This window comes from Oncorhynchus gorbuscha, linkage group LG10 (assembly GCF_021184085.1).
Source record: "Oncorhynchus gorbuscha isolate QuinsamMale2020 ecotype Even-year linkage group LG10, OgorEven_v1.0, whole genome shotgun sequence".
In the NCBI taxonomy this organism is placed as follows: domain Eukaryota; kingdom Metazoa; phylum Chordata; class Actinopteri; order Salmoniformes; family Salmonidae; genus Oncorhynchus; species Oncorhynchus gorbuscha.
In genome coordinates, this window is record NC_060182.1 from 50,791,557 (window position 1) to 50,817,267 (window position 25,711).

The 25,711-nt window shown below is 42.7% G+C and overlaps 2 protein-coding genes and 1 long non-coding RNA gene across 4 annotated transcripts in view; 1 reads left to right on the plus strand and 2 right to left on the minus strand.

Moving 5' to 3' along the window:
- pcmtl (l-isoaspartyl protein carboxyl methyltransferase, like) lies at positions 1-12,950 on the minus strand. Of its 2 annotated transcripts, none has more exons than XM_046366356.1 (9): positions 12,719-12,950; positions 12,342-12,480; positions 12,033-12,137; positions 10,028-10,059; positions 9,846-9,950; positions 9,634-9,754; positions 7,059-7,144; positions 961-1,130; positions 1-590 (listed from the first exon to the last, which is right to left on the minus strand). In XM_046366356.1, the coding sequence occupies exons 2-9, from the start codon at positions 12,457-12,459 to the stop codon at positions 578-580; spliced, it is 750 nt and encodes a 249-aa protein (XP_046222312.1). In that variant the 5' UTR covers positions 12,460-12,480; positions 12,719-12,950; the 3' UTR covers positions 1-577. The 2 variants fall into 2 exon arrangements, with proteins under 2 accessions (XP_046222312.1, XP_046222311.1); XM_046366355.1 differs by having other exon boundaries at positions 12,700-12,787.
- LOC124046220 (coiled-coil domain-containing protein 32-like) overlaps positions 12,866-25,711 on the plus strand; it is a 21,707-nt gene continuing 8,861 nt past the window's right edge. The window contains exons 1-3 of the mRNA XM_046366357.1: positions 12,866-13,021; positions 13,342-13,619; positions 14,259-14,412. Of these exons, the coding sequence (XP_046222313.1) occupies positions 13,364-13,619; positions 14,259-14,412 (410 nt within the window). The 5' untranslated portion in view covers positions 12,866-13,021; positions 13,342-13,363. The remainder of the gene's footprint in view (positions 13,022-13,341; positions 13,620-14,258; positions 14,413-25,711) is intronic.
- LOC124046223 lies at positions 21,260-21,886 on the minus strand. Its single transcript, XR_006840982.1, has 2 exons — positions 21,855-21,886; positions 21,260-21,705 (listed from the first exon to the last, which is right to left on the minus strand). It is a non-coding gene; the product is annotated as an uncharacterized LOC124046223 (long non-coding RNA).

Sequence of the window (25,711 nt, forward strand, 5' to 3'; positions counted from 1 at the left end):
TTTTCATTACAATGTTTTTATTAAGAGGTTATGGCATTTGCGCATAATAATTTAAATTATTTTTTCTAAATAAAGTGGATGTATTCCCATCGCTATGTAAAAAGGGTTGTTTTTCTGTTAATAAGACAGTAATTGTGGTCATTTAGGTCACTATGTTTACTTGGATTCACGTCAGACATTAGAAACATTTTTAATTAATTTCTTCCCTTTATCAAGACATGTAACCTTCATGTTGGTTGGTGAAGCCCAATCACTGAATTTGTATGAGTGTTGCATCTTTGTAAAATTACATCATATGTTTATTTTATGAAACCTTATAATAAATAAGCCAACCTTTCAGCCAGACATCTGTGAGGAACATAAACATTGTGATTTGATGTTCTGAATGCAACTCCAATTGCAACCATTAATCCAACAGCCCGTGGCAACCCTCTGGGACAACTGTCATCTGCAACCCAGTTTTAGTCAATAAGCACATAGGACATGTTGCTAGGCTGCAGACAGATGGCGATCTAGGGAACACAAGAGCTGCAGCACCAGCGCCACCTCCTGCAGGGGCAGCCACACGACACAGCAGTCAGAGCTCACCTCTGGAAAGAGAAACACAGAACAACATCTCTCAGGAGAAATAATTCTAGATGTGAGATGAACTAATGATGAACCTCCTGACGGCAGGTGATGGTGACAAACTTCAACTTGTGTCAAGTTGGCTGGACGTCCTTTGGGTGGTGGACCATTCTTGATAAACATGGGAAACTGATGAGCGTGAAAAACCCAGCACCGTTGCTGTTCTTGACTCAAACCGGTATGTCTGGCACCTACTACCATACCAGTTCACAGGCACTTAAATATGTTGTCTTGCCCAACAAGTGACATCAATAGTAGCATCAAAGTAGCCAGTGTGAAAAACCCAGCACCGTTGCTGATTATAGCTTTCACCTGGTCTGTCTGTATACGTACCCAGGCCATTGGCGTCGCTTGTCAGTCAAAGGAACATAGATCACCCCCATAAGGGCTTTCCTGATGAAGGTGCCGTCACTCTGGCGATCGTACTGTTCTAGGACCTGGCTTCCCCCATCAGGACCAACAGGCAAAACCAGCCTTCCACCAGGCTTCAACTGATCCAATAGCTGTGTAATGAAGGCATAAATGATGAGAAAAATGCACATTTACTTTCCCTCCCTTGTGAAAAGACAATGTTGTAAAATTTGTGTTAATCACATTATAATGCTCTGATATAATTCCCATAATGATTTTAAATGCTCTGAAATACTAATACCATTGATATAGTAAAGGTTTGACATCATAATCAACAGCTAGCCAACGTCTACTGAATAGAACTTCCGCACTCAACAACCCGGTCGCATTCCGCTTCGCTCCACAGGTAGTATCACATTTTTCATTTCATTTCATTACAGCACAACGGTTTGATTTGTTTGATCGTAGCTACGTAACGTAATCAACACTGCTAGCTAGCCAGCTAGCCCCCGAATAGCAGCACTGTAGAAACTATTACACTCAACGGAACGACTTGATTAGTGTAGTGTCAACAACGCAGCCACTGCCAGCTAGCCTACAAAGTCAACAACGCAGCCACTGCCAGCTAGCCTACTTCAGCAGTACTGTATCATTTTAATAATTTTAGTCAATAAGATTCTTGCTACGTAAGCTTAACTTTCTGAACATTCGAGACGTGTAGTCCACTTGTCATTCCAATCTCCTTGCATTAGCGTAGCCTCTTCTGTAGCCTGTCAACTATGTGTTTGTCTATCCCTGTTCTCTCCTCTCTGCACAGACCATACAAACGCTCCACACCGCGTGGCCGCTGCCACCCTAATCTGGTGGTCCCAGCGCGCACGACCCACGTGGAGTTCCAGGTCTCCGGTAGCCTCTGGAACTGCCGATCTGCAGCCAACAAGGCAGAGTTCATCTCAGCCTATGCCTCCCTCCAGTCCCTCGACTTCTTGGCACTGACAGAAACATGGATCACCACAGATAACACTGCTACTCCTACTGCTCTCTCTTCGTCCGCCCACGTGTTCTCGCACACCCCGAGAGCTTCTGGTCAGCGGGGTGGTGGCACCGGGATCCTCATCTCTCCCAAGTGGTCATTCTCTCTTTCTCCCCTTACCCATCTGTCTATCGCCTCCTTTGAATTTCATGCTGTCACAGTTACCAGCCCTTTCAAGCTTAACATCCTTATCATTTATCGCCCTCCAGGTCCCCTCGGAGAGTTCATCAATGAGCTTGATGCCTTGATAAGCTCCTTTCCTGAGGACGGCTCACCCGTCGCTCTCTCTCCCCCGCTACTCTCTCCTCTTCCATCCTATCATCTCTTCCCTCTGCTCAAACCTTCTCCAACCTATCTCCTGATTCTGCCTCCTCAACCCTCCTCTCCTCCCTTTCTGCATCCTTTGACTCTCTATGTCCCCTATCTTCCAGGCCGGCTCGGTCCTCCCCTCCCGCTCCGTGGCTTGACGACTCATTGCGAGCTCACAGAACAGGGCTCCGGGCAGCCGAGCGGAAATGGAGAAAAACTCGCCTCCCTGCGGACCTGGCATCCTTTCACTCCCTCTTCTCTACATTTTCCTCCTCTGTCTCTGCTGCTAAAGCCACTTTCTACCACTCTAAATTCCAAGCATCTGCCTCTAACCCTAGGAAGCTCTTTGCCACCTTCTCCTCCCTCCTGAATCCTCCTCCCCTCCCCCCCACCTCCTCCCTCTCTGCAGATGACTTCGTCAACCATTTTGAAAAGAAGGTCGACGACATCCGATCCTCGTTTGCTAAGTCTAACGACACCGCTGGTTCTGCTCACACTGCCCTACCCTGTGCTCTGACCTCTTTCTCCCCTCTCTCTCCAGATGAAATCTCGCGTCTTGTGACGGCCAGCCGCCCAACAACCTGCCAGCTCGACCCTATCCCCTCCTCTCTTCTCCAGACCATTTCCGGAGACCTTCTCCCTTACCTCACCTCGCTCATCAACTTATCCCTGACCGCTGGCTACGTCCCTTCCGTCTTCAAGAGAGCGAGAGTTGCACCCCTTCTGAAAAAACCTACACTCGATCCCTCCGATGTCAACAACTACAGACCAGTATCCCTTTCTTTTCTCTCCAAAACTCTTGAACGTGCCGTCCTTGGTCAGCTCTCCCGCTATCTCTCTCAGAATGACCTTCTTGATCCAAATCAGTCAGGTTTCAAGACTAGTCATTCAACTGAGACTGCTCTTCTCTGTATCACGGAGGCGCTCCGCACCGCTAAAGCTAACTCTCTCTCCTCTGCTCTCATCCTTCTAGACCTATCGGCTGCCTTCGATACTGTGAACCATCAGATCCTCCTCTCCACCCTCTCCGAGTTGGGCATCTCCGGCGCGGCCCACGCTTGGATTGCGTCCTACCTGACAGGTCGCTCCTACCAGGTGGCGTGGCGAGAATCTGTCTCCTCACCACGCGCTCTCACCACTGGTGTCCCCCAGGGCTCTGTTCTAGGTCCTCTCCTATTCTCGCTATACACCAAGTCACTTGGCTCTGTCATAACCTCACATGGTCTCTCCTATCATTGCTATGCAGACGACACACAATTAATCTTCTCCTTTCCCACTTCTGATGACCAGGTGGCGAATTGCATCTCTGCATGTCTGGCAGACATATCAGTGTGGATGACGGATCACCACCTCAAGCTGAACTTCGGCAAGACGGAGCTGCTCTTCCTCCCGGGGAAGGACTGCCCGTTCCATGATCTCGCCATCACGGTTGACAACTCCATTGTGTCCTCCTCCCAGAGCGCTAAGAACCTTGGCGTGATCCTGGACAACACCCTGTCGTTCTCAACTAACATCAAGGCGGTGGCCCGTTCCTGTAGGTTCATGCTCTACAACATCCGCAGAGTACGACCCTGCCTCACACAGGAAGCGGCGCAGGTCCTAATCCAGGCACTTGTCATCTCCCGTCTGGATTACTGCAACTCGCTGTTGGCTGGGCTCCCTGCCTGTGCCATTAAACCCCTACAACTCATCCAGAACGCCGCAGCCCGTCTAGTGTTCAACCTTCCCAAGTTCTCTCACGTCACCCCGCTCCTCCGCTCTCTCCACTGGCTTCCAGTTGAAGCTCGCATCCGCTACAAGATCATGGTGCTTGCCTACGGAGCTGTGAGGGGAACGGCACCTCAGTACCTCCAGGCTCTGATCAGGCCCTACACCCAAATAAGGGCACTGCGTTCATCCACCTCTGGCCTGCTCGCCTCCCTACCACTGAGGAAGTACAGTTCCCGCTCAGCCCAGTCAAAACTGTTCGCTGCTCTGGCTCCCCAATGGTGGAACAAACTCCCTCACGACGCCAGGACAGCGGAGTCAATCACCACCTTCCGGAGACACCTGAAACCCCACCTCTTTAAGGAATACCTAGGATAGGATAAAGTAATCCTTCTCACCCCCCCCCCTTAAAATATTTAGATGCACTATTGTAAAGTGGTTGTTCCACTGGATGTCATAAGGTGAATGCACCAATTTGTAAGTCGCTCTGGATAAGAGCGTCTGCTAAATGACTTAAATGTAAATGTAATAATGCCCTTAATGGTGTAATAATGCTCTGACATAATGGCCTTCATCATTTCATTACATTTAAGTCATTTAGCAGACGCTCTTATCCAGAGCGATGATGTAATGATGCTCCGATATACAGTACCAGTCAAAAGTTTGGACACACCTACTTATTACATGGTTTTTCTTTATTTTTACCATTGTCTACATTGTAGAATAATAGTGAAGGCATCAAAACTATAAAATGACATATGGAATCGTGTAGTAACCAAAAAACAATTAAACAAATCAAAACATATTTTATACTTTGAGATTCTTCAAAGTAGCCACCCTTTGCCTAGATGACAGCTTTGCACACTTGAGAATGCCAAACTTTGACTGGTACTGTAGATGCGGTAAAGGAGTCAATGGAACACAGACGTTCCATTGACCAGATTGGCGCATATTCAACAAATCTGACCTACAAAGTGGATATTCGTCAAATCTGTCATGATATATGTATTGTAAAGTATTCACAACCCTTGACTTGTTCCACATTTTGTTGTATTACAGCTGGCATTTAAAATGTATTACATTTGGATCTTTTCATCTTTGGCTTACACACAATAACCCATAATGTCAAAGTGGAATGTTTTTGTTGTTACATTTTTCACTAATTAATTGTCTTGTGTCAATAAGTATTCAACCTCTGTTATGGCAAGCCTACATAACTTCATGGGCTTACTCTGCGTGCAATAATAGTGTTTAACATGAGCAATGAATTTCAAACACAGATTCAACCACAAAGACCAGGGATGTTTTCCAATGTCTCTAAAAGAAGGGTACCTTCTAGATACATTTTTATTTTAAAGAAGACACTGAATATACCTTTGAGCATGGTGAAATGATAAATTAGGCTTTGGATGGTGTATCAATACACCCAGCCCCTAAAAAGATACAGGCGTCCTTCCAAACTCCAAAGTTGTCGGAGAGGAAGGAAACCGCTCTGGAATTTCACCATGATGCCAATGGTGACTTTAAAACAGTTACAGAGTTTAATGGCTGTGATAGGAGAAAACTGAGGTTCGATTAACAACATTGTAGTTACTCCACAATACTAACCAAATTGACAGAGTGAAAAGAAGGAAGCCTGTACAGAATAAAACATATTCCAAAACATGCATCCTGTTTGCAACAAGGCACTAAAATAATACTGCAAAGCAATTCACTTTTTGTCCTGAATACAAAGTGTTGTATTGGATTTGCCTCAAACATAACATTACTGAGTACCTCTCTCATAATTTCAAGCATAGTGGTGGCTGCATCATGTTATGGGTATGCTTGTAATCATTAAGGACCGGGGAGTTTTTCAGGATAAAAAGAAACGGAATGGAGCTAAGCACAGGCAAAATCCTAGAGGAAAACATGGTTCTGTCTGCTTTTGACCAGACACTGGGAGATTAATTCACCTTTCAGCAGGATAATAACCTAAAACACAAGGCCAAATCTATATTTGCTTACCAAGAAGACAGTGAATGTTCCTGAGTTTTGACTTAAATCAGCTTTAAAATCTATGACAAGACCTGAAAATGGTTGGTTAGCAATGATCAACAACCAATTTGACAGAGCTTGAAGAATTTTGAAAATAATGTAAATGAGATATTTCTGTATTTAATTTTCAATAAATCTTCAAAAATATCTAAAAACAAATTTTCACTTCATCATTATTGTGTGTAGATGGGTGACAAAAAATGACCATTAAATCCATTTTGATCCCACTTTGTAACAACAAAATGTGTAAAAATGCAAGGTATGTGAATACTTTCTGAAGGCAATGTAAGTCCGATTTGGATATATTTGGCTGTTTTCTCTGCATACAATGGCTAAATGCTAACTCCTGTTTGTATAAGCTGGTTAGTATAGCTAGCATACAGAAATCGGTGGTAGTAGACAAAGTCGATCTTGTCTAATCTCTGCAACTACCCAACGGGCTCGGGTGAGGCGAAGATTGAGTCATGTGCTCTCCGAAACATGACCTGCCAAACCGCGCTTCTTAACACCCGCCCGCTTAACCCGGAAGACAGCTGCACTAATGTGTCGGAGGAAACACTGTTCAACTGACGACCGAGTCAGCCTGCAGGCGCCCGACCCGCCACAAGAACGCGATGAGCCAAGTAAACCCTCCCCTAACCCGGACAACACTGGGCCAAATGTGTGCCGCCTTATAGGATTTCCAGTCATGGCAGGTAATGACACCGCCTGGGATTGAACACTGCGATGTAGTGCCTTAGACCGCAGCGCCACTCGGGAGGTCCTACATACTGAGATTTTTACCTCAACATAGTGTGAAATACACATAAACAATAGCCTAAATGTAAGCTAATTATACCCAGGGGCAGTGAAGAGACCCCACACGTTTCCATGGCAATTCCATTGTTTCGCTCATATTCAATTCACCTCACCTCATCTATTACTGATGATAAATTCAAGTCGTCAGTAAAATAAAAACACTGGCTTGAAAGTTATTGATCGGCCAAGACCTTACAGCTTTAGGGAGCGTAGGCGCGGCTGCCCCTACATGAATGGCATCATATGGGGCTCCATCAGGGTAGCCTAACCGTCCATCTCCGACTGAGAAAAACATAAATATTATGAAACATTGTTATGGCGTGTGGAGAGAGAGAATTTATTTGACAATTTAAAACAATACAATCACACGTGGATAATGCATTTACAATCATCAAGGATAACACAAGAACATTTGAAAACGTATTTTCATTGTGGTCCTCTTACTAGGCATATACATTGGTTAGACATATAACTCATAACAAAACAAAAAGACAGGACGACATTGTCATAGCCTGGGGCATTACATACAGACGTTTATTTTTAATTGCTCGATCATGAGTCAGCTTTTGACATTCTTTTTAAATGAAGTTATGGTTGGTTTGGCTTTGAGTTGCTGTGGTAGGTTGTTCCACTCAACAGTCCCGGTATATAAAAACAGAGTCTCTGGCTCTGGTGTTGTATTAGTGGACATCTCTAATATAAGTTTTTAAAAAATTGATAGGTACATAGGGGCTGAGTAAGTAATAATTTTATGGATCAGACAAAGTTGATTTAATTTGACCCTTTTCTCTACAGATAGCCAGCCTAGCTGATTAAAATGCTCAACCACCAGATGAGTACGAGGGGGGAGTTTAAGTACAACTCTCACCAGCTTGTTTAGGCTGGTCTGTCGCTTAGATGATCATTAGATGTTTAGGGATGCTGGTGAACCATGATGTCCATGCATAATCAAAGTGACACTGAACTTGTGCACCTGCCAGTCTTTAGGGTGTCACTATCAAGATATTTTCAGGTCCGAGCTAGGAATTGTATTTTTTGGTTCATCTTTGTTAAAACCTTCAGGGACATAGTCTCACCAGGTACCTATCCAATTCACACCCAAAGTAGCTGACTGAGGTTTTTGGTGTAACCCCTGAGTTGCCCACTTTGACACTAAAAATAGGGGGCCTTGCAAGCTTTACTCTGGAACCAAAATGTTTTTCCAAGATGCAGAGAAGGGTTGTTATCTGATCGCCATTTAGTGATATTGGATAACTCTGCACAAAGGTTCTCTTCTACTGAGGCTTTGTCCTTATGGGACACCAGTAGAGCAGAGTCATCCACATACAACTAGTTACAAGAGCAGACTGATTTCATATGGTTAATGTACAGTAGGAAGAGAAGTGTGCCAAGGTCCTCCCCTGTGGCACCCCACAGCTAATCCCCTTTGCAATAGAATGTTTTCCATTAACATCCATCATTTGGTCTTTACCCGTTAAATGGGATTCAACCCAGTCAATGACCATTCTCTTAAATCCAAGGGCTTTTAACTTATAGAGCATGATACTATGATCAAACATGTTAAACGCCTTCAGAAATGTCCCTGGTAAAATTCTTTCCTGATTAAGTCAGTTAAAAACAATAGGTGTGTCAGTGGAGAGGGACTTTTTAAAACCAGACTATAGTTCGTATTAAATATTATTCTTACTAGTATTTTCCTCTATCTTTAGACATCACACTCAAAATAGATACAGGTTGCCCTTGTTTGTTTTGCTGCCCTTTTTGTGGATAGGGATCCCTCTAGCAAGTGTCGTATTCGTGGGAACTCTGTATCACCCATTTAATGTTGGGTGACACAGGGGGCAATAAGTTCAGCACCATCTCTTAAAAACCTGGTAGGGATATTGTTGAGGCCTGTAGCTTTAGAGCAGTTTAATTCAGACCGTTTCTTAACAACTTCAGCCTGAGACACTGCTATAAAGGAAAAGGCATCAGCTTGTACATGCATCATGAAGTAATAGCCTAGGACCTGATCCTAGCATACACTCCAGTACTACCAGATAGCTTCTCAACCTAATTTGAGGAAACTGTTGTGAAAAAGGTATTGAGATTGTCAGCTGCCACTTCTCCATTGGCCTCAATACTCAAGCTTTTGCAATTTGTTTTCTGTTATCTATATACCAAATGTTTTAAGGACGGCCACAACATTTTAGGATTATGCCTATTCTCACAAATTCTGTTGTAAAATATGCTTTTTTGGCATCTTCAATCATCTGACTAGCTTTGTTCCTTAGGGTACTGTGTCTGGTGAAAGCATCTTCCTCTTTGGTTCTGTTATATTCTAGAAATGCAGTATTCCTTGATTTAATGGCCTCAAGGATTTCCTGATTCATCCAAGTTTCAGTTCTTTGTTTAATTCTTATGGCTTTCCATGGAGCCACTATAAACACTCCCATACTTTATCCATATCTATACATTTAAGTACCGGGTCCCAATTAACTTTATTCAAGTGATCAATAAATGCATCTTTGCTATAATGTTTCAGACACCTAAAAGTTATTGTGTTGTGACAGTTTCTGAGCCTTTTTTGTGCAATAAATCATTGAAAGGTCACTAATCCAATAGGGAATGACACCACTAAGAAATCTTAGATTTATCAGACACCAAAACAAACATATAGTGTATCATGACTAGATACAGTTTGCCAACTCAACATTTCCATCTATCATTATTTGTTTGTATGTTGTCTGAACCTACAGCTGAATACATAGCCTTTCATTCACCGGACTTACCGACAAGTCTGATACGCCCTGAAGAGAGCAGTTCGGGGTCGTCAGCCTGGACATTCCTCACAGAGGTTTGGACCAGCTCATCTACGTGTTCAATCCCTACTACTTTCCCTGAGGGCCCTACCTACAGAGGGAAGGAGACGCAAATGACTATAAGGAAATATCACAAATATGATTATTGTGAAGTACTCATACTGATCGATTCTGGAACTTACCATCCTTGCAAAGCACGCTGTGAGATAGCCACTGCCTGATCCCACATCCAATGCAGATGCACCGTCCATTAGCTTGTCACTTAGTATCTCCAGGGCATGTGCATGCTGAATAAACACCGGACAGCATCGTGTCATTATCTTTCCTACTTAGAAAACTACAAGTTCTATACTGAGAAACTTACCATGTGTGGAGCACTGATTGTTGCCTTGAATCCTATGAAAACAAAGGAGCTCATTATGTACTGTATGTAGTGATAACATCTATTCAACTGTCAATTATGCTACTCTGTACAAGTTTGTATGCTAATCATAACTGAAGTAAGTCTACACACCCCTTGCACAGTCTTCACATTTTGCTGCCTTAAAATTAACTCTAAAAAGGGAATACATTACATTTTTTTCACGATAGATCTACATAACCTACTTCACATTTTCAAAGTGAAAGAGAAATTATGAAAAATATAATTATACGAAGATGTCTTGATTGTGTATGTCTTCACACCCCAGAGTTAATACTTGGTGGAAGCCCCTTTAGCATCCATTACAGCTGTAAATCATTTTGAATAAGATTCCACCAACTTTGCAGAACACTTAGGGTAACATAAACTCAGTGTACAAAACATTAACAACACCTGCTCTGTACATGACAGACTGACCAGGTGAAAGCTATGATCCCTTATTAATGTCACTTGTTAAATCCACTTCAATCAGTGTAGATGAAAGGGAGTTGACAGGTTAAAGGATTTTTAAGCCTTGAGACAATTATTTTGCATGTGTGCCTTTCAGAAGGTGAATGGGCAAGACAAAATATTTAAGTGCCTTTGAACAGGGTATGATAGTAGGTGCCTGGCGCACCGGTTTGTGTCAAGAACTGCAATGCTGCTGTATTTTTCACACTCAACTGTTTCCCATGTGTATCAAGAATGGTCCACCACCCAAAGGATATCCAGCCAACTTGACACAACTGTGGGAAGCAACATGGGCCAGCATCCCTGTAGAATACTTTCGACACCTTGTAGAGTTCATAACTCAAGAAATTGATGCTGTTCTGAGAGAAAAAAAGGGGGGACAACTAAAATGAGCAAGGGGTGGTGCAACTCAATATTAGGAAAGTGTTCCTAAGGTTTGGTGTACTCAGTGTATATAATGCAGATCAATGAGCAGAACAACAAAAATATTTCTGAAGTTCTATAACCTATACTTTGTATGTAAATTACACTGAAGTAATTCCTAATGTTGAAGCAACTCAGTATAAGGAAGGTGTTTGTTAATGTTTTGTACACTCAGTGTATATCCATTGTTTTTGTCAAAATTGTTCAAGCTCAGTAAATTTGGTTAGGAATCATTGATCGACAGCAATATGATAAACCTTGTCTCTGATTTTCAAGCTAAATTAAGTCAAGACTGAGACTGGACCACTCAGGAACACTCAACACCTCTTGAAAAGCCATTCTGGTGTGTCTTTGGCATTACATATTTTGTATTTGTCCTGCGAAAAAATAAAACTATCACAGGGTTAGGATTTCAGAAGACTGAGGCGGATTTTCCTTGTACTTTTTTTACTTGAGATTTGCTCCTTTCCTATTTATTTTGAACATGACAGACCTTCCAGCATACCCATAACATGATGCTAATGCCACAATACTTAAAATTTGGCAAAACATAATGATAATAAATTGCAGTGTTGTGTATTTTTTTTTGTTTTATTAACAAAGGCTTCTTTCTTTTTACTTTGTCATACAGACCAGTAATATGGAGTGAACACAATCCTCTGTATTTTGAAGTATTGTGGTGGCAGCATGTTATTGGTAGGATTGAAATATGAATGGATCAAAGCCCATATATTTTTTTAAGTTAAGAGGAAGCCCTGCCTCAGTCCTTTTAATACCTAACCCTGGAATAGCATTTGAATTTTGTGTTCTTAAATAGTCCAGTCTCAGTCCTGATTTAAATCTGCTTGAAAATCAGATTAGATTAATCCAAATTTACTGAGCTTGAATTTTTTTTACAAAAACAATGGATATAGAGTATCTTGCCCTCAGATGGTAGAATCTTATTCAAAATGATTCACAGCTGTAAGTACTGTATTAACTCTTGGGTGTGAAGACAAACGCAATCAAGACACCATTTTTTTTTAAATAATTTGGAAAACATATTAGATGTGTAGAATTTCATTAGGCACTGTACCTATGGACTGAGGGGAGTCAGCATAGGGGTAGTCTCTGGAGTAGATCCCTCGGTCGGTGGCAAGCATGGCGTCAAACACCCGATCACTGCGGATAACCCCATGTTCTTTGGAGTAAAGGAGGTCATTTTCAAAGACAATTATTGAACACAGTGGCTTTTTAGAAGGATATGCAGTAACCAGAAAATATATATATACAGTAACCAAAAAAGGTTGAGAACCACAGGTCAACATAACATGTTTCCATCTGAACATTCCACAATGTCGTGTCCTGCTGAACACAGCCCAGGACTGACATCAGTCTCTCATACCTCTCAGGCGGTCGATAAGTTCTGGGTGTGTCTTTCCAGTGGACATCCATGCCATGGTTCTTGAAAGCAGCACACCCATAGGGACTGCCACTACAACCAGTCTGAACACTGCTTGCATCTCCTACACTGGTGGAGCTCCCTGACAATGAAAATAAAACCACACAATGTCACACAAAAACCCCATTGCAAGGTATGCTCAGACCGACACACACACACGTTTATAAAAACTATCGAAAATATCAAGTTTGTTAGCTTGCCATCGAACAAAAACGGTTGGTTTATTGCTTGCATAACTCAGAATATACTACATGTAACACTAACGTGAGTAGCAAAGATTTTCCAAATGATGAAAACGTACCTTGATAGTAGCTACTTACCACCATCGATCTTCAACATTTGGACTGTTGCAGGACACTTCCTGGTCCCCACAAAGGACTACCATAGCTGGCCAATAACTTTGGGTTTACATAACTGAAAGCCAATGAGCACCAATAGAACCTCAGAATGACTTGACAGGCAGTGACCTCATCTAATCAAATCACTCAAAACACGCCAAAGAAGGAGTATTTGGATTTTGTTTAGGATTCCTGCTAGACTAGTAGACTAGCTAGCTAACGTTAGCACGTTTATGTCCTACTGCCAGGAAAATACGGTTTAGTTGCTTTACGTTTTATTCGCAGGTAAGACACCAAGATAACATGTTTAGCAGAGTGAACGTTTAGCTTCCATTTAGCTATACTTTTGAAATTCCAATGACAATGTGATTAATTTAAAGCTAAACGCGCCAACTTGGTAGTTACGGTTAGCAAGCTAACACATAACGTAGAAACACTCATTCAATGCTTGTAAACAGCAGCTAATTTTTAACTTGGTGAAAAGTTTACCAAGACCTTGCAGTTGGTATACAGTTTAACTTAATTGCATTGCTCAAGCTAGCTATCACTGAATTGATTTTTGAGCTAGCTATCCGTTCATAGAGTTGACATGCTTTTCTCAACAGACCACAGACAGACTGCATCTGCATGAAGATGATTGAGGATTTCGAGAGTCACGAGACTCGATCCAGCGGAGAGCTGTGGTCAGAAATCTGCTCGAGCCTGCCTGACGTACAGGAGGAAGCTCAAGGCCAAGAGGGGGATGATGCCACACTGTTCACAGATTCATTCCAACCCTCACATGTTGGCAATGGCCTGCAATCTAATGGCATGTCTACGAGTTCCTCCTCTCACAGCGTCTGGGAACCTATGGAAGACTCAGATGTCTACATTGCTAGTTTAGGTAAAGTCAATCTAATATCAAACTTCTGTCATGTGTGGCCCTCCACCCTTATCTATGGCCCTTTTGATGGCATCAACCCTGGTCCTTGATTTTAACTCCAACGCCTGTGTGTGCTAGGCTGGAACGAAAGCCTGCACACCCAACAGCTGTCTGCTTTACTGTAGTTTTAGAGGCTTAGCCTTCTTTCCAGTTTCTATGTTGGGTTCATGTAAACAGTAGTGTAAAACTTCTCATGCATCAATGTTATGTCCAGAAATAGAGGAATAATTCATTTGAAAGTATCCAAATGCATATCCCACTGGGCATACACTGGTTGAATCAAAACTGTTTTCATGTATAAGAATTTGTTCTTAACTGACTTGCCTAGTAAAATAAAGGTAAAATAAAAAATAAATAAATGTCATTTCAATGAAATTACATTGAACCAACGTGGAATAGACATTGAATTGACATCTGTGCCCAGTGGGATTTTACTATTGATTCCATTCTCTCCTTGCAACACACTTCAAAGTCTTATTTTCACACAGCTATTTGGGATGATTGTGAGAAAGCCGGAAATCAAGGTCGGAAATCAAGGTTCTATTAATCCTAATCTCATAGTTTTTAATATTAAAGTTCATTATGAATCCTGTCTTTCAGATAACCGTCTGAAGAGAATAAAGGGCCAGTGCACTGAGGTGACTTCCAGGGAGATGCTGCGCTCCCTATCTCAGGCCAAAAAAGAATGCTGGGATAGATTCTTGCATGACGCTCAGAGCTCAGAACTCTTTCAGGAGGGTGAACTAGATCAGAGGTGAGCTGAAGAGCATCATTTGTTTTGTTGTTCTGTTTGAAGTAGGCCTATTAACCTTCTCCACTAGTTCTGGACAGCTTTGGAGGCTGAGCTTGTAAAGAGTCTTACAGGTCCATGGATTGTTCTGTTATAAACATTTAACATTTGTTTTACATTTATGTAATTTAGCAGACGCTCTTGTCCTAGTGCATTCATCTTAAGAGAGCTAGGTGAGACAACCACATTTCACAGTCATAGTAAGTATATTTATCCTCAAAGATGTTATCAGCAAAGTCACTGCTAGTAGGACTGAGGGGGATAGTAAGACTGATGAGACGAGAGGTGTCAGAACGGAGTGCTCAGATTGGGATGTAGGGTTTGAGCATAGCCTGAAGGTAGGGAGGTGCAGTTCATTTTGCTGCTCCTTGGGCAAGCACCTTGGTCTTGTAGTGGATCCAAGCTTTGACTGGGAGCCGGTGGAGTGTATAAAGGAGGAAGGTGACATGGGAGAACTTGCAAAGGTTGAACACCAGACGGGCTGCAACATTCTGGATAAGTTGCAGGTGTTTGATGGCACAAGCGGGGAGGCCCAGCACCGCTTCCTGTGTGAGGAAAGGTTGTACTTTACGGATGTTGTAGAGAATGACATGAACCTGCAGGAGCGAGTCACTGCTTTGATGTTTGCAGAGAACGACAGGATGTTGTCCAGGGTCACGCCAAGGTTATTTGCTCTCTGGGATGGGGACACCGTGGAGTTGTCGACCATGATGGTGAGGTCTTGGAGCGGGCAGGCCTTTCCCAGGAAGAAGAGCAGCTCCTTCTTGTTGAGCTTGAGGTGGTGGGCTGACATCCAAGCTGAGATATCTACAAGGCATGCAGAGATGTGTGTTGCTACATGGGAATCAGAGGGGGGAATGAGAAAAATAGTCAAATTTTGTTGTCACATACACATGGTTAGCAGATGTAATGCGAGTGTAGCGAAATGCTTGTGCTTCTAGTTCCGACCATGCAGTAATATCTAACCTAACAATTTCACAACTACCTTATACACACAAGTGTAAAGGAATGAATAAGAATATGTACATAAAAATATGTGAATGAGCGATGGCCGAACGGCATAGGCAAGATGCAGTAGATGGTATAGTGTACAGTATATACATATGAGATGAGTAATGTAGGGTATGTAAACATTATATAAAGTGACATTGTTTAAAGTAGCTAGTGATACATTTATTACATACATTTTTCATTATTGAAGTGGCTAGTGTGTCATCCACATAGCAGTGATAGTAGAGACCATGAGAGGATATGACGAAGCTGAGTGACATGGTGTATAGAGATTACTTCCGGCGCCGACTGAGATGGCCGCCTCGCTTCGCGTTCCTAGGAAACTATGCAGTTTTTTGTTTTTTTACGTGTTATTTCTTACATTAGTACCCCAGGTCATCTTAGGTTTCATTACATACAGTCGAGAAGAACTACTGAATATAAGATCAGCGTCAACTCACCATCAGTACGACCAAGAATATGTTTTCCGCGACGCGGATCCTGTGTTCTGCCTTACAAACAGGACAACGGAATGGATCGCATGCAGCGACCCAAGGAAACAACTCCGAAAAAGAGGGAAACGCGGCGGTGTTCTGGTCAGACTCCGAAAAAGGGCACACCGCGCACCACTTCCCAGTATTCTTCTTGCCAATGTCCAGTCTCTCGACAACAAGGTTGATGAAATCCGAGCAAGGGTGGCATTCCAGAGGGACATCAGAGACTGCAACGTTCTCTGCTTTACGGAAACATGGCTTACTGGGAAGACGCTATCCAGGGCGGTGCAGCCAACGGGTTTCTCCACGCATCGCGCCGACAGAAACAAACATCTCTCTGGTAAGAAGAGTGGCGGGGGCGTATGCCTCATGACTAACGGGACATGGTGTGATGAAGGAAACATACAGGAACTCAAATCCTTCTGTTCACCTGATTTAGAATTCCTCACAATCAAATGTAGACCGCATTATCTACCAAGAGAATTCTCTTCGATTATAATCACAGCCGTATATATCCCCCCCCCAAGCAGACACATCGATGGCTCTGAACGAACTTTATTTAACTCTTTGCAAACTGGAAAACATTTATCCGGAGGCTGCATTCATTGTAGCTGGGGATTTTAACAAAGCCAATCTGAAAACAAGACTCCCTAAATTTTATCAGCATATCGATTGCGCAACCAGGGGTGGTAAAACCTTGGATCATTGTTACTCTAACTTCCGCGACGCATATAAGGCCCTGCCCCGCCCCCCTTTCGGAAAAGCTGACCACGACTCCATTTTGCTGATCCCTGCCTACAGGCAGAAATTAAAACAAGAGGCTCCCACGCTGAGGTCTGTCCAACGCTGGTCAGACCAAGCTGACTCTACACTCCAAGACTGCTTCCATCACGTGGACTGGGACATGTTTCGTATTGCGTCAGATGGGAATATTGACGAATACGCTGATTCGGTGTGCGAGTTCATTAGAACGTTCGTCGAAGATGTCGTTCCCATAGCAACGATAAAAACATTCCCTAACCAGAAACCGTGGATTGATGGCAGCATTCGCGTGAAACTGAAAGCGCGAACCACTGCTTTTAATCAGGGCAAGGTGACTGGAAACATGACTGAATACAAACAGTGCAGCTATTCCCTCCGTAAGGCTATCAAACAAGCTAACCGTCAGTACAGAGACAAAGTGGAATCTCAATTCAATGGCTCAGACACAAGAGGCATGTGGCAGGGTCTACAGTCAATCACGGACTACAAGATTAAATCCAGCCCAGTCACGGACCAGGATGTCTTGCTCCCAGGCAGACTAAATAACTTTTTTGCCCGCTTTGAGGACAATACAGTGCCACTGACACGGCCTGCAACGGAAACATGCTGTCTCTCCTTCACTGCAGCCGAGGTGAGTAAGACATTTAAACGTGTTAACCCTCGCAAGGCTGCAGGCCCAGACGGCATCCCCAGCCGCGCCCTCAGAGCATGCGCAGACCAGCTGGCCGGTGTGTTTACGGACATATTTAATCAATCCCTATACCAGTCTGCTGTTCCCACATGCTTCAAGAGGGCCACCATTGTTCCTGTTCCCAATGAAGCTAAGGTAACTTAGCTAAACGACTACCGCCCCGTAGCACTCACTTCCGTCATCATGAAGTGCTTTGAGAGACTAGTCAAGGACCATATCACCTCCACCCTACCTGACACCCTAGACCCACTCCAATTTGCTTACCGCCCAAATAGGTCCACAGACGATGCAATCTCAACCACACTGCACACTGCCCTAACCCACCTGGACAAGAGGAATACCTATGTGAGAATGCTGTTCATCGACTACAGCTCGGCATTCAACACCATAGTACCCTCCAAGCTCGTCATCAAGCTCGAGACCCTGGGTCTCGACCCCGCCCTGTGCAACTGGGTACTGGACTTCCTGACGGGCCGCCCCAGGTGGTGAGGGTAGGCAACAACATCTCCTCCCCGCTGATCCTCAACACGGGGCCCCACAAGGGTGCGTTCTGAGCCCTCTCCTGTACTCCCTGTTCACCCACGACTGCGTGGCCACACACGCCTCCAACTCAATCATCAAGTTTGCGGACGACACAACAGTGGTAGGCTTGATTACCAACAACGACGAGACGGCCTACAGGGAGGAGGTGAGGGCCCTCGGAGTGTGGTGTCAGGAAAATAACCTTACACTCAACGTCAACAAAACTAAGGAGATGATTGTGGACTTCAGGAAACAGCAGAGGGAACACCCCCCTATCCACATCGATGGAACAGTAGTGGAGAGGGTAGCTAGTTTTAAGTTCCTCGGCATACACATCACAGACAAACTGAATTGGTCCACTCACACTGACAGCGTTGTGAAGAAGGCGCAGCAGCGCCTATTCAACCTCAGGAGGCTGAAGAAATTCGGCTTGTCACCAAAAGCACTCACAAACTTCTACAGATGCACAATTGAGAGCATCCTGGCGGGCTGTATCACCGCCAGGTACGGCAACTGCTCCGCCCTCAACCGTAAGGCTCTCCAGAGGGTAGTGAGGACTGCACAACGCATCACCGGGGGCAAACTACCTGCCCTCCAGGACACCTACACCACCCGTTGTTACAGGAAGGCCATAAAGATCATCAAGGACATCAATCACCCGAACCACTGCCTGTTCACCCCGCTATCATCCAGAAGGCGAGGTCAGTACAGGTGCATCAAAGCTGGGACCGAGAGACTGAAAAACAGCTTCTATCTCAAGGCCATCAGACTGTTAAACAGCCACCACTAACATTGAGTGGCTGCTGCCAACACACTGTCATTGACACTGACCCAACTCCAGCCATTTTAATAATGGGAATTGATGGGAAATGATGTAAATATATCACTAGCCACTTTAAACAATGCTACCTTATATAATGTTACTTACCCTACATTATTCATCTCATATGCATATGTATATACTGTACTCTACATCATCGACTGCATCCTTATGTAACACATGTATCACTAGCCACTTTAACTATGCCACTTTGTTTACTTTGTCTACACACTCATCTCATATGTATATACTGTACTCGATACCATCTACTGTATGCTGCTCTGTACCATCACTCATTCATATATCCTTATGTACATGTTCCTTATCCCCTTACACTGTGTATAAGACAGTAGTTTTGGAATTGTTAGTTAGATTACTTGTTGGTTATCACTGCATTGTCGGAACTAGAAGCACAAGCATTTCGCTACACTCGCATTAACATCTGCTAACCATGTGTATGTGACAAATAAAATTTGATTTGATTTGAAAGAGGAGAGGGCCTAGAACCGAGCCCTAGGGGAACACTAGCAGTGAGAACACGTGGTGCAGACACAGATCCTCTCCACACCACTTGGTAGGAGTGATGTGCCAGGTAGGATGCAATCCAGGAGTTGCGGAGCCTGAGAGGAGGATCTGATGGTTCAGCGTCTAAGGCAGCGGATAGATCTAGGAGGATAACGACAGAGGAGAGAGAGTCAGCTTTGGCAGAGCGGAGAGCCTCCATGACACAGAGAGCAGTGACTTCAGAGGGGTTGAGTGTTGGTTTCTTGAAAAGGGGAGCAACTATGGCCATCTTCAAGTCAGAGGGGACACAGCCAGTGGTCAGGTATGAGATGATGAGGGAATAGGAGAAGGGAAGAGGGGATGGAGTGGGTAGGTTGTCTGGCGACTGGACATCACTACTCACAGGATTTCATCTGGAGAGAGAGGGGAGAAAGAGGTCAAGGTGTAGGGTAGTTATGTGTGAGTGAGACCAGGGGACTCAGTAGGCTGAGTGTATGAGGAGCGGATGTCGTCAAACTTTTTTTCTTTTTTCAAGGTGGTTGACAATCTCGTCTGCAGGGAGGGGGAGTAAGTGTAGGATTAAGAGGTGGTAAAATTGTTTCCCGGGGTTGGAGAGAGAGTAATAGGATACAGCATGTGTCAAAATGATTGATTGATGACAGGTGTCAAAAATATGATTGATTGCTGAACTTATGACCTTCTGACATGTAGTGAATATGTGCATTGTCCCGCCCCCCTGTTCGTGTGGTCATGTGTTAGAGGGTGTGTGTTATTTTGTGGCCCATGCCCCCCCTCCACCCCCCAGTTTTATTTCCCTTATGGTTGTTATCTATGAAGCATGAATGTCTGGGTTTATAGATATCTCTGGGGGCCTCAGTATTATAAATGTCCAGAACAAGCCATTTTTTTAAGACCTGAATATTAAACATCTAAAATATGTCTACAAGTGTAATTCTCGGAGTGCTCTGTAGCTCATGTCACGAACCCAACGCCAAAAGCTTGGAGGATATTTTGTTAGAGGCTCCCGAATGTTTTAACGGCTTTATGTGTACAAGCGAGGGCCATATTTCGTACATATTCAACCCGGAGGAATCTACGGTTAAGATATTCACAGACAGCGTGTCCCAACCCTTTTATCGTGCAGAACCCGAGACTTATTCTCCAGCGCTAAGGATGCGAGAATGTTTTAAAATAATGTTATCTTTGTGTCAAATGCAACGTGCCCTGAGTGCTTCAAGGCTGCCAGGATATGCGTTGGAAGAACAAGTCTGTGGACGCCAGGATCTAATGGCTCTGAGAGTAACTGCCAGGGGGTATACCCCGGACTACCCCTACGTCATGATGACGCGTGCATGTTTAAATATGTGCCCCCGCCCCGTCCCCCCTGTTCGTGTGGTCATGTGTTAGAGGTTGTTTGAACTTTTGTGACCCATGCACCCCTCCACCCCCCTGTTTTATCTCCCTTACGGTTGTTATCTATGAAGCAGGAATGTCTGGGTGTATAGCGCTGGGGCCTCAGCATTATAAATGTCCAGAACATGCCATATTTAAGACCTGTGTGTGTGTGTGTGTGTGTGTGTGTGTGTGTGTGTGTGTGTGTGTGTGTGTGTGTGTGTGTGTGTGTGTGTGTGTGTGGGTGTGGGTGTGGGTGTGTGGGTGTGTGGGTGTGTGTTAGAAACAAGGTCCCTTGGAATTGTGTCCATTTCAGGCTTTAAACAACAATTAAACAGCCATCTAAATAATGTTTCTCAGCCTAGTTTCCTATTTAGATCTCTTTATATGTACAGGCACAGAGCTTCCAGATGGCTCCAGTCTAAGGATTTTCAGGTCATGTACACACAGGGAGATTAGAACCCCAAAGAAAAGATCCTAAAGGTACTTTCAGATTCAGGTTTATCATGACAGCCGCTTTATGAAAGGCCATTACTTATGGCTAAACAGCTTCTACACAGTTTATTAATTAATGCTGTGGGATGAAATTAGGTGTTTCTAGGAGGTCTTAAACAGGTCTACAGTGAAACAAACATGTACACTTTCCACACATATTTATTGACTTTTAAAAAGACCACAGTAACATGACAGAATTTGTGCAAAGGCAACGAAATCTGCTAGGGGATATTAGATGTACAACAGTAGTATTCTGTAACAAGCAATACGTGTTAAACATGAGGCACATGAAATCAGGACAGCCTCTTTATGAAAGGCCTTTAACTATGGATAAACAGTTTTTCTACACATCTTATTCATTAATGATGTGGGCATACCCAGGATTTACAGGCAGGACGTTTGATCTACACAGGGAGGGAAAACTTACGGAGTTATGATGGAGAGGGCAAGCGTCTTTGAGTTGGTGAATTCGAAACGGATAAGGGTCTTGTAGCTCCCTTCAGTAACCACGAGCACAACCGTTCCTTGATTTTAACTGGGCGGCTTTATTCTGTAGTTTCAGTGAGAATTATCCCCTTCCGTGAGAACTATAAAGTAAATGAAAAATACAGTTAAGCACACCTTATCTTACGAGTGACTTATTAGCTTGGTATAACTCTGAAGTGCTTACATACATAACAGTTTAACCGGTGTTATAACGGGTTCAGATTAAACACATGAATAAAGGAAAAAATACCTCATTGGCTGCTTATTACAGAAGGGAGGAAATCAAACTTCACACTTATTATTCCTTGCATGAATTCACACTTCATCCTAACATACACGCTTCAACCTTTATGAACTACACCGGATGACATGAAAACTTAGTTAACGCAGCGCAGGGTTGCTACAATAAGGATCCCCGTTACAACAGTATTAGCTACATAGTTCCGCTTGTATTATAATTTCCCCCGCACAGCGGACACATAAACAATTCAAACAAAAGACAACGACATAACCTGTAAGTCTAACTGTCAGTTACAGGTCGGGGCTAACAGGACCCTTTATCTGTAAGAAATAGTAAACATTTTGGAATGTGTTAAAATGTAGGTACTAAATCTTTTGAATTAAATCACTGGTTTTAAAAATGTATCTCACGCTTTATAGATAGGGGCAGAGCTAATTTCATATATCGGTTTAGGGGGGTTATTAACTTTATGTAAAACAATATTCACTCAAACAACACCGCTTAGAGCAGCTTGGAGATTATTAGACATGTAAGTGGGGAGCAAAAGAGCGGATTTAACCAACTCTGTACAAAATAACTCTGACGCGTACGTCTAATGATTATTGTAGATGTTTACATCTGAGGGAGTTGACAGTAGGTCAAGGAGATGTATAAAGGCAAATTGACATAACGGACCTCAAAAGACCAACAGCCTACTTAATAATATAGAATGCAGAGGTGTGTAATGAACATGTAACCATTATAAAACAAAAAAATGTCTCGAAACAACCCCCTAGTTAGGGACAGAACGTGGAGCATATACTTTAATACAGTTACCACAGCTTTAGCGCAAACCCACAGCCCCGAATATTTAGCTGCCAGGACAGATTAAAAAAGAGATGTGAATAAGTGAATCCCTCCTAATAGATATTTCTGAAGGATACTGGACATAGGGGTTGGGAAGCGACTGTTAGACGTAGATTCTCAGAAGCAATTTATAGTCTTCCCTACAATGGTATGTTATAAAGTTTGTAATAATGTACAAAGACCTGCATCCAAGTTTTTTTAAACATTTTTACATAAAACAGAACTCTTAGCTGTAGAGAAACGTTTGAAACCAAGGTGTGCACTATCATGCATAAGGCATGTCGAGATATCAACCGAACAGCGGGGGTTAAACATAGATATCTCTAATCTGCGGCCCCCACACACCCCGTTTGCAGACAGAATGTCACGACAGCCCCCTCTTGTTGTTTGAATTCACAGCCTGTGTTCTCTAAACCAGACATACATGGGGTGGGGGGGGGTGTAGCATAGCATACATCTCTCAAACTCATTTCGAACTTTTAGATCGTTAGGGACAGAACTATTTTTTAACGTTGTCAGCATTGCTTTAGCGCAAACATAAAGGCCCGAATATTGAGCTGCCAGGACAGATTAAATTAATAATAATAATATTCTGAATAAGTGAATCCCAGCCTAATAGATATTTCTGAAGGCTACTGGACATAGGTGATTGGGAAGCGACTGTACCCGAGTTATTTGTGTTTTAAACAGGGGGGGACAACGTTTTATTTTTATTTTTTATTATTATTTTTTAGGTATGATGGACAACGGACACAACGGGTGACTTGGATGCATTAGGGACTCTGAACGACATCGGAGGAACCGATGAAACAGACAGTATTAGGTATTTTTGGTATGAAAGGTCTACGAACGATGGAACATCTACAACTATTGAAGATGTAAAAAGGGGTTTTCAGAAATACATTTGGTTTGCAGATATGTATTATTATAAAAATAATATAACATTATTATCATAATCTAAAACACTTTAAAGGAGCTCTAATTCAAACATGCAAGGATATATATATATATATATATATATATGATACCCACTTTAAAACTGTTGCTGCAAAATCACTTCTCAATGTGTGTACATGTCAAGCGTTCAACAACAATAAACCAAACAGCTCAATAATGTTTCTCAGACTTACAAACTGTTGAGTTTTTCTAGTTAGTAAAGAAACAACCACTAAGCCAAAACACAAAGTTGTAATATAATATGTATACAAGTCATTCTATACGGAAAACAGGTACATTTTGATTGATCAAGAATTCCCAATAGGTTTGTGTCACGCCCGGACCATAGTTTGCTATGTATGTTTATAGGTTTTGTTTGGTATGTGGGGGATGATCTGAGGGGGCATTCTAGGCTGTATGTCTAGTTTGTCTTTTTATGTGTGTTCAATAGGGGGTCAGCACATTTGATATATAGCGTCACGGTAGTTGTTCATTTAATGGCTTGTTCACTTTACTTTGTGTTTGCATCATCCATTAAAACGATGCATTCACACCACGCAGCGCTTTGGTCCGCTTCTTATTACCCATGAAGATCGTGACAGCTTGATCGGATCCTCAACCCTATTATGACAGCATATAATGCACAGTCATATGCAAAACCATAACTCTGACAAGAAAACAATGAAAACCTTAACACGACTACAAACATTGCCATTATTTTAGTTAACAGCCACCCATGGGTGAATTTGGTACTTTTTCTTTGTACATGCACCAAGCCTCCAAGGGGGGTGACAACCGTATTCCTAATGAGAAATATAGTCTAAAAAAACAAATGTCTGCATAATGAAAGACATGAAAACTCTAGCCAACAATGTATTTTGAGCTGTTTTAAACGGGGATATTGCCAGTAAGGTCACTGAGACTAACAATAGACAATAGTTATTGTGGGAGGTTTAGGGTTAAAATATATGGGAAGGATCAGGAATGTTAGTAATTTGGTCACTGGGGCAAAATAGGGAGATTAGAACCACAAAGTAATAGGGCGGTAAGAGATCCTAAAGGTAATTTCATATTTAGGTTTAGGTGTTATTAAATTCATGGCAAACAATATTCCCACTATGTGTATTATAAACATGTACATACATAGAGAGCCAACACATCAATATATAACAGGGATGAGTGGGGATTCATAGTACAACAGGAGGCTTCGGTAACCTGCAATACGTGTTAAATATGTTTTACATACATCCATGACTGAATGGTTTCACAAACTACCTTTAAAGATTTTGTAAGAAAGTTGTAACAGGCCTCATTCACCAGTCTAGAGATGAACACAGAGACACCAAAAACATCAACATTTAGAGCAGCTTGGAGATTATTACCCATGTAAGGGGGGAGCAAAGAGCTGATTTACCTCTATGGTCAAATGCATCAATAGTTTAAAAAAAAGATTATTTAAACATAGTCTAGAACCAGTAAGAACATAGATTGAATGATCGGCTTTGTGCTATTGAGCAAGAGGCCTGACCCATTTCTATGTAAGAAGCCATACTTTTTATATTCAGCTTCTGAATTAACTAAATCATAAAAAAATTTTTAAGTCAGCTTAATAGCTTGATACACTTCAATCATTAGAATCATTTACATAATGTAGTTCAGATAGAGCACGAGCAGCAGGGCGGGCGATAGAGGACACAACTGTATCAACGGCTTGAATTTCTAACAAAATAATATTATCAATGTATACAATATATCGGTTTATTAGACCTACCAACATAGAACACAATAGTGTATATCATGGGTAACTCCCGTTTTCATGGTTAATTGATAGGTGTGCAAAGTATTTTGGATTCTCAGTCCACAGAATTGAACACACATAAAAAGACAAACTAGACATACAGCCTAGAATGCCCCCTCAGATCATCCCCCACATACCAAACAAAACCTATAAACATACATAGCAAACTATGGTCCGGGCGTGACACAAACCTATTGGGAATTCTTGATCAATCAAAATGTACCTGTTTTCCGTATAGAATGACTTGTATACATATTATATTACAACTTTGTGTTTTGGCTTAGTG